This window comes from Poromitra crassiceps, assembly GCF_964638095.1.
Source record: "Poromitra crassiceps genome assembly, chromosome: 8".
NCBI classification, from domain to species: Eukaryota; Metazoa; Chordata; class Actinopteri; order Beryciformes; family Melamphaidae; genus Poromitra; species Poromitra crassiceps.
In genome coordinates this window covers 55,687,129-55,703,381 of record NC_139629.1, presented here as the reverse complement: position 1 = coordinate 55,703,381, position 16,253 = coordinate 55,687,129, and the positions used below count along the sequence as shown (strand labels likewise).

The window sequence follows — 16,253 nt, the reverse complement described above, 5'->3', positions numbered from 1 at the left end:
TCCCCCCCCCGATCACCTCCCCTCCCCCCCACCCCTCAGCACCCCCCCCCCCCCCATTCCCACCTAACCACGCGTCTAAAGACGCGTTTACACGTGCTCCACACCGCCCTGTCCCACCTGGAGGGGAAGGACACCTATGTGAGAATGCTGTTCGTGGACTACAGCTCAGCATTCAACACCATAGTACCCTCTAGGCTGGTAAGCAAACTCAGGGACCTGGGACTAAACACAGCGATGTGCGACTGGATCCTGGACTTCCTGACAGACCGCCGCCAGGTGGTGAGGGTGGGCAACCTCACCTCCTCCCCGCTGACCATCAGCATAGGAGCGCCCCAGGGGTGCGTCTCCAGCCCCTTCTGGTACTACCTCTACACCCACGACTGCGTGGCGACTCAAACTTCAAACACCATCGTGAAGTTTGCAGACGACACAGCAGTCGTGGGGCTGATCTCGGGGGGCGACGAGACGGCCTACAGAGAGGAGGTGAGGGTCCTGGAACAATGGTGCCAGGACAACCACCTCTCTCTGAACGTCTCCAAGACCAAGGAGATCATTGTGGACTACAGGAGAGGGGGGGGCACACACCCCCCAATCACCATCAACGGCACAGTGGTGGAAAGGGTGGACAGCTTCAAGTACCTGGGAGTCAACATCCACCAGGACCTGACCTGGGCCGGCCACACCGCCACTGTTGTCAAAAAGGCCCAACAGCGAATACACGGACTCAGACGCCTGAAGAAGTTTGGGCTAAGGAAAGAAATCCTCAGGGACTTCTACAGAGGCACCATTGAGAGCCTGCTGACTGGCTGCTTCACCGCCTGGTACGGGAACTGTACCACCATGGACCGCAGGGCGCTACGGAGGGTGAGGCGCGCGGCCCAGCACGTAACAGGAGACGAGTTGCCAGAACTGCACGAACTGTATAACCAGCGGTGCCTCAGGAGGTCCCTGAAGATCATCAAAGACACAAACCATCCCCACAACAGCCTGTTCTCCCTGCTACCCTCAGGGAGGAGATACAGGGTTCCAAAAGCACGCACAAATCGCTTGAGGAACAGTTTCTTCCCGCAGGCCACGAGACTCCTTAACATACACAAATAGTGTAGTAGTCGTACCGTACCGTACTGCAGCTGCTACCATTATGTATGCCTAATGTTTAATTGTATGTCTAACAAGGTACATGCTATTTGCACCTGTATGTCAATTACGTCGAATTTAAAATGTCTGAACACGTCTAACGTATGCACAATGCCTAATGTTTAATTGTATGTTTAATAAGGTACATGCTATTTGCACTGTATGTCAAATACGTCGAATTAAAATGTCCGAACATGTCTAACGTATGCACATAACATGTGCACCTATGTGCAATGAATATGCCACTGACTTGTCTTATCGCTATTCTGCCTCATTGCCTATTGCTGCTTAGTATTGCTTATTGATGCCTATTTCTTATTGCCTATTGCTCATTGCTTGTTGCCTATTTGTACTATGTCGTAAACGGAGTCCACAGCACAAGAATTTCACACGTGATACTTGTACCATGGAGTGACAATAAAAATCTTGAATCTTGAATCTTGAATCTTGTTCAAATAACTATTGTTTAGATGTCTGATGTCTCACTGATGCCAAAAACAAATAGTTAAAGTGACTGTTCTATCGAATTTCACAAAAATGCATTTTTCTCAGCTTTTCTTCTCAGACACTGAAACCATGCTGTATTCAACTGCTAATGCCTACATAACGACTAACTTTCGCGTATTCTCTGCGGGCGGGGTTAGGCGTATGAAACACACCACCCCTTCGGGAAACGAGAGTGAAACTCATCCAGCGTCCCCGAGAGTGAAAAGCGTCCTTTCCGTTCCATATGACTGAGGCTGAATAAACGGTGTCTAGACCAGAGGCCTATACCACGAAGCAAGATTAGTGGCTTAGCGAGGTAACTTCAGGTTTAACCCTAGGTTTGCCATACCACGGCGGTAGTTAACCGAGATAGATCACCATAGCAACTTATGCTATATGGCTAACCTGCTCTGTAGCAGGTTAAAGGGGGACTTACCCCCCCAGATATGTGACAAAACGGCATGCTGCTTGATTTGAAAAAACCTATGGGAAAAACTGAAGAAATGAAGGCGAAGATCGTCTCTTGTCTCACTATACTCTTTGGCTGTGCTCAGACCGGCTCAAACTAGGCTCAGACAGGAAACTTTGGAAATGTTTTAACACGTTCACTGCCAATGACGTATTAATACGTCAAAAATAATCCAACGGTTGACTGCCAATGACGTATTAATACGTCAAAAAAATGAATTTTTTTTTTTGACCGTGGGATGTGCATCTAACCCTTTTACATCTCTTATATAATTATTGGAGCCACCGAACGTTTACAACCCATTCCACCGAGCCACTAAGTGGCGACAGTGCTCTCCTGACTAGAGGAAGGCTTACCCCGCTCGCCGGACGCTTCTGGCTCATACTGAGCAAAAAGCAGCCATTCTCATGAAAATGGATGGGGGAAAACGCTTTCGTTTTCGCGCTGATTGCTGGCGATGCGGGATTGCAAATTTGCATAATAGATTACAGGTGGAACACACTTTGAAACACGCAGCATAAATATGACCAGAATCGCAAAAGCTTCTCTCAACCAAAACTCCAAGAAGCGAGCAAGTCCATCCAGACTTCCTCAAACAGCGGCCGCGCAGACAGGCAGCAGCAGCAGCAAAGCAGTGAGACTGGTGACAAGCTTGTGACGGCCGCTGCAGCCAAGAAGAACGCCCACGGAGGGAGGAGTTGGAAGCAGAGGGGGGTTTCCTGCTGTTATGGAGGAAATTACTGTTCAAAACTATTGTTTAGATGTCTGACGTCTTACTGATGCCAAAAATGAATGGTTAAAGTGACTGTTCTATCGAATTTCACAAAAAGCCGTTTATCTCTGAATAATTTTTCTGACGCTGAAACCATGCTGTATTCAACTGCTAATGCTTACATAACTACTAACTCTACAAACTAACTCTTTTAGACAGAGAAAGCACACATTCTATTAGTTCTTTTGAGATATTGTGTGTTCACAAAATCTTAGCAGAAAAGAATCCTCGGGTCTTGAAAGATGAGCCAGAATCCTCAAAAAAAACCTCTGGCAGAAGCTAACTACAGTAAAAAAAAAACGTCTGGCAGTGAATGTGTGAATGGAAAACGCCGCCATGACAGTTCGCTCACCGCATCAAGACAAACCTTATATGAGATCTACAAAATCTTTATAAATATCACAACTAGCCAACGCTGGTGGCCTGTCTGGAAACAGCGTTGTTCAAAATGGTTGAAAGTTATATCAATTTGGTCATTCAGTGGCGAACTAGTTAACTGCCATTTACTCCCATGTAACTAACGGTAAAAGAGCCTGGTGCCGCGAGCCGGCCGCAGCAGAGCACAATACACGCAGGACAAACCCCCCGCTCTGAACATGCTCTAATGTAATCACAATGGGAGATTTCTGCATTGAGGTAAACACGTTAAATTGTTCACCAACTTGTCCCGCTATGAAGTCAGTTTTTCATTTTCGTTTGGGATTTGTTTCGTGATTCTTGTCCAAAGGTGCAGTGCGCCCTCTGCACCCTCTGCACCCTCTGCAAAATCACCCTCTGCTTTTTACTCTCGAGCGCGCGACCAGAGCTGGGCCGCAGTACAAACACAACACTCTCCCTCCTCCTCTCTCTCTCTTCTCTCTCTCTGCCATTGCTCTCTGTACAATCTAAGTGGTTGAGTGGTTCTCAATGTGGGGTCCGGGGACCACCAGTGGTCCTTAAGAGGATTCCAGGATTCTATGTTATCTCTCAACCTAATATATATTGTAGCCCGGTGGACTTGCTATAGCAGAGTGGCTGATCCGGCCAGAAGTGTATCGGAGTGCTGAGCTGTGATTAGGCAATAAGAGGCACCTGTTGGCAATCTGTGGCTGTTAGACTGGGCTTGGTCGCCTTCATGAAGGGCTGGGATCCCTCACCTTGGGGTACACGTTGTCCCGATTTACGGTGGCTGGACTCTGCATTTAGCAGTTACAGCCATGGCATATTGAGCAGCTTGCGAGGCTGCGACGGGCTGACGACAGCATGTGCTGTATTTGGGGTAAGTCCCTGCTGTGGCCCGTGTGTTATGTTCTCTATAGTAAAGACTTATATTTTTATATAAAACTGCTTCATGGTATACTGTATGTGCCTTAACAGTGTCAGAACCTGTGGTCTGTGGTATTCAGGTGCCACAATATGGAATTCTGGACAAAATCATATCTAGGCTACATTAAAAAACAAAAAAAACAAAAACAGATTTGCATCTGAGAGATCAAATCTCATCATATGTGGGTTAATGTGCCCCAATGTGAACTAAATTCGGGCTCCTTAATATGAAAAAGGTTGGGAATGATTTACAGCAACACAGTGCCATTTCCTTCCTTTTATTTATATTTATGATTATTGTGGCTTTTATTGATAGTATTCTGTTACATCACCACATGGCCATCTTGGTAGGAAAATAACAGGTGATTGTAATCAATTAACAGGTGATTAACAGGTCAAGTGACACAAACAGCCAATGAGCTGTGTGTATTGTAGCGCCATATTGGTACGAAAATGCTTGTGACATCATGGGAATAGGCTTGGAGTTGTGAGGAGCCAGGAAAGGGTACAGGGGGAGGGCATTTACTATCTTGAAATCTTTGGTTCATCGTGACGTCAGGTTGTACCACATTTTGTGCATTTTTGAGGGCAAAAAAAGCAGGTTTGAACCCATAGAGGGCGCTGGAAATGATACAAATGGTACAATGGTAACAGTTTGGTCTCAAATGTGGAAATTTTGACCAGAATTCTTCACACGCCACCCCAAAAGTCATATATATTGGTTAAAAGCTGAAAAAAGTGTTTTGGGGTTAGTTACACTTTAAGTTCACAGGATAAGATCAAAACCCATGAAAGACCCACCTTCTTACCAATCAGCTCTCTGGAAACAGCGAGTCGCCATAGGATCCCCATATCAAAAATAGATTGCATTCGAAAGAGAAAAAAAAGAAAAAAGAAAAAAAACATATGGTTCCTGTTGAATTAATTGAGGACTGAAGCCTTGCACTTGTTGCAGGCTACATTTAAATTAAGCCCTACTTACCACTTTGGAATATGTTTTTATATATTCTTTTTTGTGCTCCCAAGGAGGCTAGATACGTTTGACCCCGCCAATCGATGAACGGTGAGTGGAGAAATATCACTAAGCTGGTGTAAAAATGTTACATAAACGTCTCCAAAGCGCACGGTGCCGTGTGTGCAATGGAGCTGAGGCTGACGTTGGGTTGGACATGGTCATACATGCCAGAATAATAGCCTACTACATAAGCAATTTAATATGGGATCGCCTGCACACAGATTATTCATATCTAGGTTACTCCTGCATTTTGCAGCTGCAACTGTGTTGCTTTTGGCCTGTATGATGTAATTCAACTTCATATTATTTCCAGCATAGTCCTTGTATGAAATATGGAGATATGTGACTCTGCTGCCAATATATGTGACCACAAAATAGTAATTTTTTTATCAATTAAAGCTATGCCCGCACGTACCTTGTCGATTAAGTTCAGCAGCCTTTTTACATTTTATTATCATTATTTTTTTATTATATTATAGGAATTATTCCATCAGTGTGACCAAACGCATGATGAGATCATTATTATTCATTGAGCCTAAATGGTCTAACTACGCCTATGGATTTTGGAAATTCAGACCGAGATAGATTACACATTACTTCCACTCGCAAAAAAGACATGCAGGTTTTATAAGGTTTATTGATAGGGTGAATTGAGCTGCTGTAGGATAATATGTGGAGGCAGAAACCGCTCTTGAAAGAAATGACTGATGTGAATAAAAGCGGTAACTTTAGACAGTCATTCGGGAACAGACTAATAATATCCAATGCGGATTTTGATTCTGACATACAGTAAAGCTTCACTTATTTGTGTTTTGAATGAATGAGGAAATAGGTGTGTCTGGCACTGTAAAAGCTGGAGCATTGCATTGTGATTGGCTAGTTGTTAAAAAACCACTCCTCTTTTGTGTGCACAAGCTCCTGTGCACGAGCATTTTCATGTGCACGCGCTCTCAGATGGATTAGGAAAAACCCAACCCGATCTCCCAAAAAATTGTAAAATAGCAACGTTTGTGGACCAACGTTGCTATGTTACAATTTTGTCTCCGAAATTGTAAAATGGTAACGTATACGTTTCTACAGGGGTGGGCGTGGTTTACGGAGATTTTCCGTTTCTAACCCCTCCCCCTACCCTAACCCTAACCCTAAAATCTCACAACGGTACCATTTTACAATTTTAGAGCCGAAATTGTAACATAGCAACGTTGCTCCAAAACGTTGCTATTTTACAATTGTCTGTGAGACTGTGTTGCAAAAACCTGGATCAATTTACCGAGTTGAAAACCAGAGTCGTGGTATGAGTTCACTAGATTGCAATCTTCTGGTTAAGCCAAACCAGATCAAGGGACAGATCCTGGATCTGCTTATCCTACATTCGTGGTATGGGCCTCAGTGCTGGCGCACGTGGTAAAAATAAAGTCCCCGTCACATATGATGAAATGTTTCATGTTCTCTTTACAGTCATGCTAGATAAAATAATATTAGTGATATGAATATTACCAGGAACGGCAACAAAACGGTCCTTACCAGCCACCATTTGAGCGCGCCATCATCCATGTTGTTGTTGTTGTTAAGGATGAGTTGTTGTTGAGGCTTGTAACGTTGGCGGAACCAGTCTGACCCCCCCAGTTCCGAAATACAGGAGTCAGCACAGCCACATGGCCTAGGAGCAGAACAACGAGGAGAGGTCTGATAGGAGCAGAACAACAAGGAGAGGTCTGATAGGAGCAGCACAACAAGGAGAGGTGAGTCTGATAGGAGCAGAACAACAAGGAGAGGTCAGACTGATAGGAGCAGAACAACAAGGAGAGGGCTGATAGGAGCAGAACAACAAGGATAGGTCTGATAGGAGCAGAACAACAAGGAGATGTCATAGTTTAAACAGTTAAACAGTAAACAGTTAGTAGACGGACAAGCCCATCTTTTATTGTCACACGAACACACCCAACACATGCATGCGGCCACAAACAAACCGGTGAAATTTGTCCTCTGCATTTAACCCATCCAGGCTTGTCCTTTCCTCCGGGGGGCAGGCCAGGAGCAGTGGTCGCTTTTTCTTTCCAGCGCCCGGGGACAAACTTCGGATGTTGTTGTCACTGGTCGGATGACGATGATGATCTTCTGCATGTTTTTAGTGGGGGGTTATGTACGGAGGAACCCCCTGGGGAGCACGGGGAGAACATGCAAACTCCACACAGAAAGGCCCTTTCGACAAGATAATCCACCTGGGCAGTAGGCACTGAAGATATGGGGGGAACACAACCCCAGCGCCCACAGCGTCCCAGGCGAGAATCGAACTCAGGACCTTCTAGCTGTGAGGCGACAGTGCTACCGACTGCGGCACCGTACCCCCTCATACAGTATAAGCAAATGGAGCAATGAATGATAGGTGATAAATAATAATAGGGCAAAAAAGTTGGTATTAAACTGAACCCCTTGGTGCATAAGCCACTTCTTCATAACCGCAACCCTGTAATGCACAATCAAGTGATATACATAATTTTTTCGAGGACAACCTGGCCTATCATAATATGTGATGCAGTGATGTCACATGAATGTATACATTGTTATATGCCCATAAAGACAAAAGAAAAGACAAAGCGGAAATTGAATCTCACATAAATGTTTTCAAATCACTTAGGGCCCTATCTTCCCAAAAGCGGTAATATAGCATTTGGCACAAGCGCATGCCTGTTATAATTGTACTGGGCATAGGCATGCCACATGCCAAAGCAGGCGTTTCAGCGCTAAAATGTGGGCATAGATGGCATTATCCTATCATCAGCAGCGCGCAATTACTTTGCGCTAAGAGTTTTGAAAAAGACCTCTTATGCGCTAGATACCTCGCTGCGCTGGAGCGCACCATAATCTCCACGCAGTGCAGCGCAGAAACGTCATTACGCACGGACGTGCCACCCCAGCACATCAAATTCTGCTGCTAAAATTGGGTAACCAGCAGATTATTCAGCGAGGCAATCAACTATAATTCATTGAGAAACTTTTAAGGAGGGGTTATGGTAAATTAATTGAGAAAACTTGTACATTCATTGTAGCCTACTTGCATTAGGCTATTCACCTTCACCTGCTATAACACGGAGGGTTGTTGGCATCACAGCCGATCTGGCACAAGCCTCGGCACGAGTCGAGTTTTAATTGAGTCCACTGTAAATCCTCAAATATTTTCTTTTGTCTCCGCCGTTTACCCGCTGCAAACACGTTTCTATTGTCCCACCCCAGTCAACAAAATAAATTGCATCAAAACTCAGATGTTTTTAACAGGTATGATGTGATGGTGTCATTATGAGATAGGGATAATATATACAGTCAATAGGCCTACACCTATCCAAATTACGCATGGGAAGAATTACAGCATGCCTCACGCAAACTGTATTACATGGACAGCAAGACGGGAATCTGGTTTGATTGATCTAATGCCCAGGCATTGCCAGGCCACACCTGTGAATAATTCTGGTGGTTAACACCGCCCAACTCCCGTTTGCGCGGTGCATAAATGATTTGGCACGCCTCTAATCTGCGTTTGCGCCCGTTGTTGTGACGAGTTATGCTTCCCCGCACCACTATGCATCGCCACCATATTTTGGGACTGTTTTAACTTTAAACCAGGGGTGCCATGGCACTAGTCCGATACCTCACGAGTCCGACACCTCACGAGTCCGAAAAAAGAGGCATTGGACAGACGTCTCATTAGTCCAACAGCTCGTTAACCCGACAACTAAAATCTCACTAATCCGACCGCTCATTAGTCCGAAAATAATGCGCTCTGAGTATAATAATAATGCGCTCTTAGTTCTCATTCAGTCGAGACTGTGTACAAAACGGCAAATTGTTCTGCTGGTTTTCTCTCCTTTCTCTCTCACCCCCTCCCTCCTCCTCCCTCTCCTCCCCCCTCTCCCTAATGAACATAATTATGTTTTTGATCATCCAATAGTTCCAGGCTATGACACTGCATGGCTATTATGGCTTGATGACACGGAGGTCTAATTTATGATCAGACGTGTGTTATTAGATATGACAATATGGAAACGCACTCCAGAACAGACTGGAATGAACGTCATAGCCTATATGCCTACTATAGCCTTGTGTGTATTACAGCGGGTCGCGGTCTTTTTAATTAGGCATCATGCGTGTCGATCCTGAAAACACATGATCAACAGTGATCATTTGGATGCGCGCATGGAGACAGGGCGCACAGACCTTGCCGGTCGGATTCTGATCCGCTCCCATGATGAAGATATAGGCTAGCTACAAACACACACACACACACACACACACACACACTCTCTCTCTCTCTCTCTCTCCCCCTCTGCGTGTGTACACACACACACACACACACACACACTCTCCCTCTCTCTCTCTCTCTCTCTCCCCCCCTCTGCGTGTGTGTGTATGAGCGCTCACTCTCCCCCCTTTTTAGACGCAACTGGAACAGAACTGAACTCCTTTCCCCGCAGCCAGTGCATAGCCTATAGGCTACTCCTTCCGAATTGCGCACTCCTTATAAACTGCTTGGCTTGGATGCGTGGGGACGCGCGCTGCATCTGAGAGCCGTGATTGTATTTCATATTATTTGGTTCTCTGTGTACTGACTTAATGCGTTCCAGCTAAGAAATAACAGCCATATGCCTGTTAAAACGTATTTTGCCATACTAGAGCATCCCATTCATGGTGTGTTTTGTTTGTCTGTCTGTCTGTCTGTCTGTCACATGGCACATTCATTAGGCCATTTGTTACTTTTTCTGTTAATTGCTTGAGTCACTAAATGTGGTGAAATATTGACTGTTATTTCTTTGTTTATCTAATAGGTTAACATGCTAATATCGCCAAATTAGCCTATAGGCTATAGGCTATGTTTGCTGCTCTGGCCCGATACGCGCTTTAGACTAGAGTGTGCGTTCTCAAGGTGTAGCCTATTTCTTTTGCTCAGCTGTGCCCAGTCCCTGAGCAGCGGCTGGCGCGATTCTGAACAACACAGAGTGCAAACAATCGCCCCGAGTATAGTGCTTTGTCTGTCACAATCAATTTCATTTAGTTTTTATTCAATCAGAAATACATATTATCTAATAAAATAGTCACACTGTAAAAAAAAAAAAAAAAAAAAAAAAAAAAATCCGTGGCAGCCCACATCTAAATAAAGGCTATTTCTCACCAATGTCTGAGTCGCACTCAAGAACATCCTTTCCCAGGCAGGCTGATGTCGCTGTCCATCGGCAGGGGTGCTGAAAGCCTAAACCAACTGTAAAATATTTTATTGTTTTTTTTAGGATGCTTTAGTTTCCTCTTCTCTCTCTCTCTCTCTCTCTCTCCACTCCACAGCTGTCCACGTAATCTAACATTATGCCTCCACTCGGGAGTAGCCTACGGGCCGGCGGGAGGATGACATGACTGAGGGTGCAGTTATGGGGAGGGGGCTGATATTTTCTTTTGTAGTAAAACATTAGGTTATATACCCGCCATGCCTATTTCTGCACTTTTTAACCATGCAATAGCATCTGAAAAGCTAAATAACAACACAAGCAACTAAAGACTACTGTTTCGAAATCAAGTAAAATATTTATTTCACAGCAGTGGTGAAATGAAGGCAGTATTAAACCTGAGTGTCCTTGCACAATGCAAAATGTCGGAACTGTCTGCACTCTGAGTGAACATACAGTAGGTCTATATGCACAATCACGAAAGATAGAATATAGTTGACTACAAAAATAAACAAAATAATAGTCAACAGTGCCATGCAGGGTCATTAAATAGCCTATATAAATAACTAAATAATCTGATCACTAAATACATGTAAGTGATCAGATCGTGTTGTCTGCTCATGTGGGTGCAGCTTGCTCTCTCTCTCTTGCTCTCTCATTGACGTCACTGCAAATTTAACTTCTCCATGGTTTCCATTTTGTGGATTGCTACAATTGAGAAAAAAATAGCCTAGAATTAGGGGTGAAAGATACAAGATACAAGATACTTTATTAGTGCCACACAACAATGTTGGTGGTAATTGTTAGGTACAGCTTGGTAGCTCAGCTTCAGTGCAAGAAGTAGACAAACAGACACGACAACACCATATAAACATTACAGCACGCACAGAGAAACATACAGCAGCAGAGAAAAGTAAAAGTCCAGATTGGGGGGGGGGGGGGCTAGCAGGGGGAGTTTAGAGTTCTGATTGCTGTTGGGAAGAAGCTGTTTTTAAAACGGGTGGTTTTGGTGGATATGGCCCTGTAGCGTCTTCCAGATGGAAGGAGTTGAAAGAGGTGGTGAGCTGGATGGGAGGGGTCTCTGATGATTTTGGCTGACCGGTTGGAGGTGCGTGTAGTGAATAGTGAGCTGATTGGGGGGAGGTCACGGCCGATGATTTTGGAGGCCTTGGTGACGATTCGGTCCAGTTTCTTTTTGGTGTGGGTGTTTGAGTTCCCGTACCAGACAGTGAGAGAGGATGTGAGGATGCTTTGAATGATGGCTATGTAGAAGTGGACCAGTAGCTGTTTTTTGACGTGATATTTTTTCAGTTGTCTGAGGAAGTATAGTCTTTGTTGGGCCTTTTTGATGATGTGGGTGGTATTGATTGTCCATTTGAGTGTGAAGGAGTCTGTGATGGTTATGGGCTGGTCTGAGATATGGACCGGGGCTTTATTGTTTGGGTTTTTCCTGTAGTCGACAGCTATTTCCATTGTTTTTGATGTGTTGAGTATTAGGTTGTTGTCCTTACACCAGTCTGTAATCTGGTTTATCTCTTGGCGGTAGTGGGTTTCGTTATTGTCCTTGATGAGTCCTATGATGGTGGTGTCGTCCGCGTATTTGAAGATTTTGACTGAGTTGTGGTGGGATATGAGCAGGTGTGTGTAGATGGAGAAGAACGGAGGGGATAGCACGCAGCCTTGAGGGGCGCCGGTACTGAGGATGAGGGGGTGTGATGTGATGTTGTTGACTTTGACAGTTTGGGTTCTGTTGGTGAGGAAGTCCAGTATCCAGTGACATAGAGCTGGGTTGATGTTCAAGTTGTGAAGCCTGGTGTAGAGTGTGAGAGGGTTGATGGTGTTGAAAGCTGAACTAAAGTCTATAAACAGGATGCGGGCATAGGTGTTGGTAGATTCCAGATGTTGCAGGGTGAAGTGAAGAGCCAGATTTATTGCGTCCTCGACTGATCTGTTAGCCCGGTATGCGAATTGTTGTGGGTCCATCAGGGGGGGTAAACAGGACTTGAGGTGGGAGAGTACTAGGCGCTCGAACACTTTCATGGCCAGTGAGGTGAGGGCAATTGGCCGGAAGTCATTGAGGCATGTTGTTTTTGCTGACTTGGGGACCGGGATGATGGTGGATTCTTTGAGACATTGTGGGACTGTACACTGTTGTAAGGAGGAGTTGAAGATGTCCGTGAAGACCGGGGCCAGTTGGTCGGCACAGTGGCTGATCACGGCGGTGGAGAGCTGGTCTGGCCCTGCTGCTTTCCTCTTGTTTTGTTTTTTGAAGAGCCTCCTCACCTCAGCCTCCTGGATGGTGAATGGAGGGGGAAGTGAGGGGGGGGGGGGGGGGGGGAGGATGAATGTTTTGGAGTGCTCATCCTCAAACCGTGCATAGAAGTTATTGAGCCTGTCAGGGAGATTGGGGTCCTCATCTGGTGGTGTAGTGGGCCCTTTTTTATAGTTTGTCATCTCCTTCAGTTGTTTCCAGACTGCTCTGGGGTTTTTAGTGGTGAGTTGATGTTCCAGTTTTATTGTGTAGTTGGACTTGGCTTTTCTTATTGCAGAGCGCAGTTCATATTTTGCAGATTTGTATTCCTCCCTGTCTCCACTGTTATAGGCAGAGTTATTTTTCCTGCATAATACAGCTAGTTCTTTTGAGAACCAGGGTTTGCTGTTCCCGAATGACCTCACTGTTTTGGTCGGGATGCATTGGTCCATGCAAAACCGGATGTATGACGTCACAGTGTTTGTGTACTCGTTGAGGCTGCTACACGTGTCTTTGAAGATGGACCAGACAGTGCACTCAAGGCAGCCTCTTAAGGTTTCGATGGCATCAGTGGACCATATTTTTACAGTTTTGGGTTTTGGATTAACCGTTTTGAGTTGTTGTTTGTATAACGGGACAAGGAGCAGCACAGCGTGGTCAGACTTTCCTAGCGGGGCTCTCGGGAATGCACGGTAAGCTGATTTGATTGTGGAATAGCAGTGATCTAATGTTCTGTTTTCTCTTGTCGGACATGTCACTTGTTGTATGTAGTTAGGGAGTTCATCGGACAGATTGCAGTGATTAAAGTCGCCCAATACTATCGTTGTGGAGTCGGGGTGAGCTCTTTCAACTGTAGCTATGTGTTGTGCTAATTCACTGGTGGCTATGCTAGCGTTAGCTTGAGGTGGAATGTAGACTCCAGTTAGCACAATGGATGCAAATTCTCTTGGGAGGTAGAAAGGTCTACATGTGATTGTGAGGAACTCGAGGTCTGGGGAGCAGAACTGTTGTACTGTGGTGGAGTTGGTGCACCAACGATTGTTAATCATAAAGCATATACCTCCGCCTTTTGATTTCAGAGACAGGGCCAGGGCTGGACTGCAATGTAATTCTACCGGTGCAATGGCCGGTGGGCCGCTCGCTAGTGGGCCGGTCAGGTTGGTGAAAAAGTATGTATTATGTATTTGAGAAAAAAAAAGAAAAAAAAGAAAGAAAAAAAACTAGAACGACCGCAACGCGGACTTATGCCTCCGCCATTAGTTAATTCTTGAGTCCAAATCGCCATTTGAGGCAAATTGGAAGAAATTCCGTCAAGGCGCTCCTGTGATGTTGCGTTACAGAGCTTGGAAATTGGGTGTGTGAGAGGTCACAGTGACCTTGACCTTTGACCACCAAAATGTAATCAGTTCATCCTTGAGTCGAAGTCGATGTTTGAGACAAGTTAGATTAAATTGCGTCAAGGCATTCCTGAGATATCGCGTTAACAAGCTTGAAAATGGCGTTTGAGAGCTCACCTTGACCTTTGACCTTTGACCACCAAACTCTAATCAGATCATCCTTGAGTCTAAGGCGATGTTAGAGGCAAATTTGATGAAATTCCGTCAAGGCATTCGTGAGATGTCGCATTAACAAGCAGGAAAATGGCGTTTGAGAGGTCACAGTGACCTTGACCTTTGACCTTGGACCACCAAAATGTAATCAGATCATCCTTGGGTCTAAGTGAATGTTTAAGGCGAATCTGATGAAATTTTGTCAAGTTGTTCCTCAGATATCGCGTTAACAAGCTTGAAAATGGCGTTCGAGAGGTCACAGTGACCTTGACCTTTGACCTTGGACCACCAAAATCTAATCAGATCATCCTTGAGCCTAAGTGAATGTTTAAGGCGAATCTGATGAAATTTCGTCAAGTTGTTCCTCAGATATCGCGTTAACAAGCTTGAAAATGGCGTTCGAGAGGTCACAGTGACCTTGACCTTTGACCTTGGACCACCAAAATCTAATCAGATCATCCTTGAGCCTAAGTGAATGTTTAAGGCGAATCTGATGAAATTTTGTCAAGTTGTTCCTCAGATATCGCGTTAACAAGCTTGAAAATGGCGTTCGAGAGGTCACAGTGACCTTGACCTTTGACCTTGGACCACCAAAATCTAATCAGATCATCCTTGAGCCTAAGTGAATGTTTAAGGCGAACCTGATGAAATTCCGTCAAGGCGTTCCTCAGATATGGCGTTAACAAACATCCGTACGGACGGACATTATGGATCCGGGTTGTCCGTCCGTACGTACGGCCGGCCGTCCGTACGGACGGACAACCCGGATCCATAATGCCTTCGGCCTGGCTTCGCCGGCGGAGGCATAAAAATTGGGGGGGGGGGGGGGGGGACTGAAATGTGCCCGGGCCCGTGTGGAAAATTGGGCCGATTCGAAATTGTGGGCCTGTCTGACACATGGCAGGTAGCTTTTTTGGTCCCAGTCCAGCCCTGGACAGGGCTGTCCTGTCGGCTCGGTGGATAGTGAAACCCGGGGGTGTTACAGCCGAGTCAGGGATGTGTTGATCCAGCCAGGTCTCTGTGAGGCAGATAGCAGAGCATTCCTTGTAGTTCCAATCGGATTGAATCAGAAGTTGGAGTTCATCTATTTTATTCCCGAGTGATCGGACAATGGAAAGTAGTAAAGCCGGCAGCGGTGGTCGGAACGGCCGCTTCCTAAACCTGGTGATCGGGCTGGCTCGGTGTTGTCTGGGGAGCCTGCTTAACGGCAGGGTGTGGCCAGGTGAGCCCATTTGCCCGGGCATTGCGTTGAATTGTAGCTCATCGGGGATGACATGTTGAGGAACAAATAATCCATACGATTTCTCACGGATGTGTAGTAAATCCAGACGGTTGGTGACGTACAAAACTCACCAGTAAAAGTGAGAGACACAGTAGCTGAGCTTGTACCTGCGGCAGCCTGGCGGCCGCCAGTTCAATTCACCACGAAAAGTAGACTGTTTGAATCAAAGTGATGTGTGTCTCCTAGCTCCGTTCAATTTCAGCACCATGGACAGGAGGGATTCGGCTATATGTTTACTGGCCGCGGCCAATGCAACCAGTATCTTCCAAAATTCTGGCCTTATAGAATATTTACCAACCCAGTCAAAATGTAGCTATTGAAAAAATATCGATTTAATCATTTTTTACACATAACATATTTTTAGCAAATGAAATTTTCATTTTAAAATCATTTTTGTTGAGGTTTATTTCAAAATAATTATCTATGGACTGCGGTCTGTGCTTGGAGTGCAAAGGAGAGCCTCACCACTCGTTAATGAATTAATTAATTCGGTTCAGGTTTGAATTTACCTTCAGAAATTTAAACAGCAATAAAACACACAAAAACAAAGGCTATGATGCAATCATCCAAGAAATGTGTTTTATCGATATAAGGGCGGCCCGACCTCTTCTCAGGAGTAGCAGGAGCTTGATGCTTTTCTGTCATCTTTCTGGCCTCGGCTGAAGTACTTGCACCGCTATGGTCTGCTTTGCCATTTTGATCTGGTGTTGGCTGTCCGCCGCGGGAATCGGGATGCTGCTGCTCTGTGCATAGGCTATTAGAGCAGTTAAAGTGAC

At 45.4% G+C, this 16,253-nt stretch overlaps 1 protein-coding gene across 2 annotated transcripts in view; it reads right to left on the bottom strand.

Moving 5' to 3' along the window:
* The window catches only part of LOC310780905 (CMP-N-acetylneuraminate-beta-galactosamide-alpha-2,3-sialyltransferase 1-like), a 99,519-nt gene that overhangs the window by 62,467 nt on the left and 20,799 nt on the right, over window positions 1-16,253 (bottom strand). For both annotated transcript variants that reach the window (XM_083641425.1, XM_083641426.1), the window contains exon 4: window positions 6,709-6,844. In XM_083641425.1, the coding sequence (XP_083497551.1) occupies window positions 6,709-6,844 (136 nt within the window). The remainder of the gene's footprint in view (window positions 1-6,708; window positions 6,845-16,253) is intronic.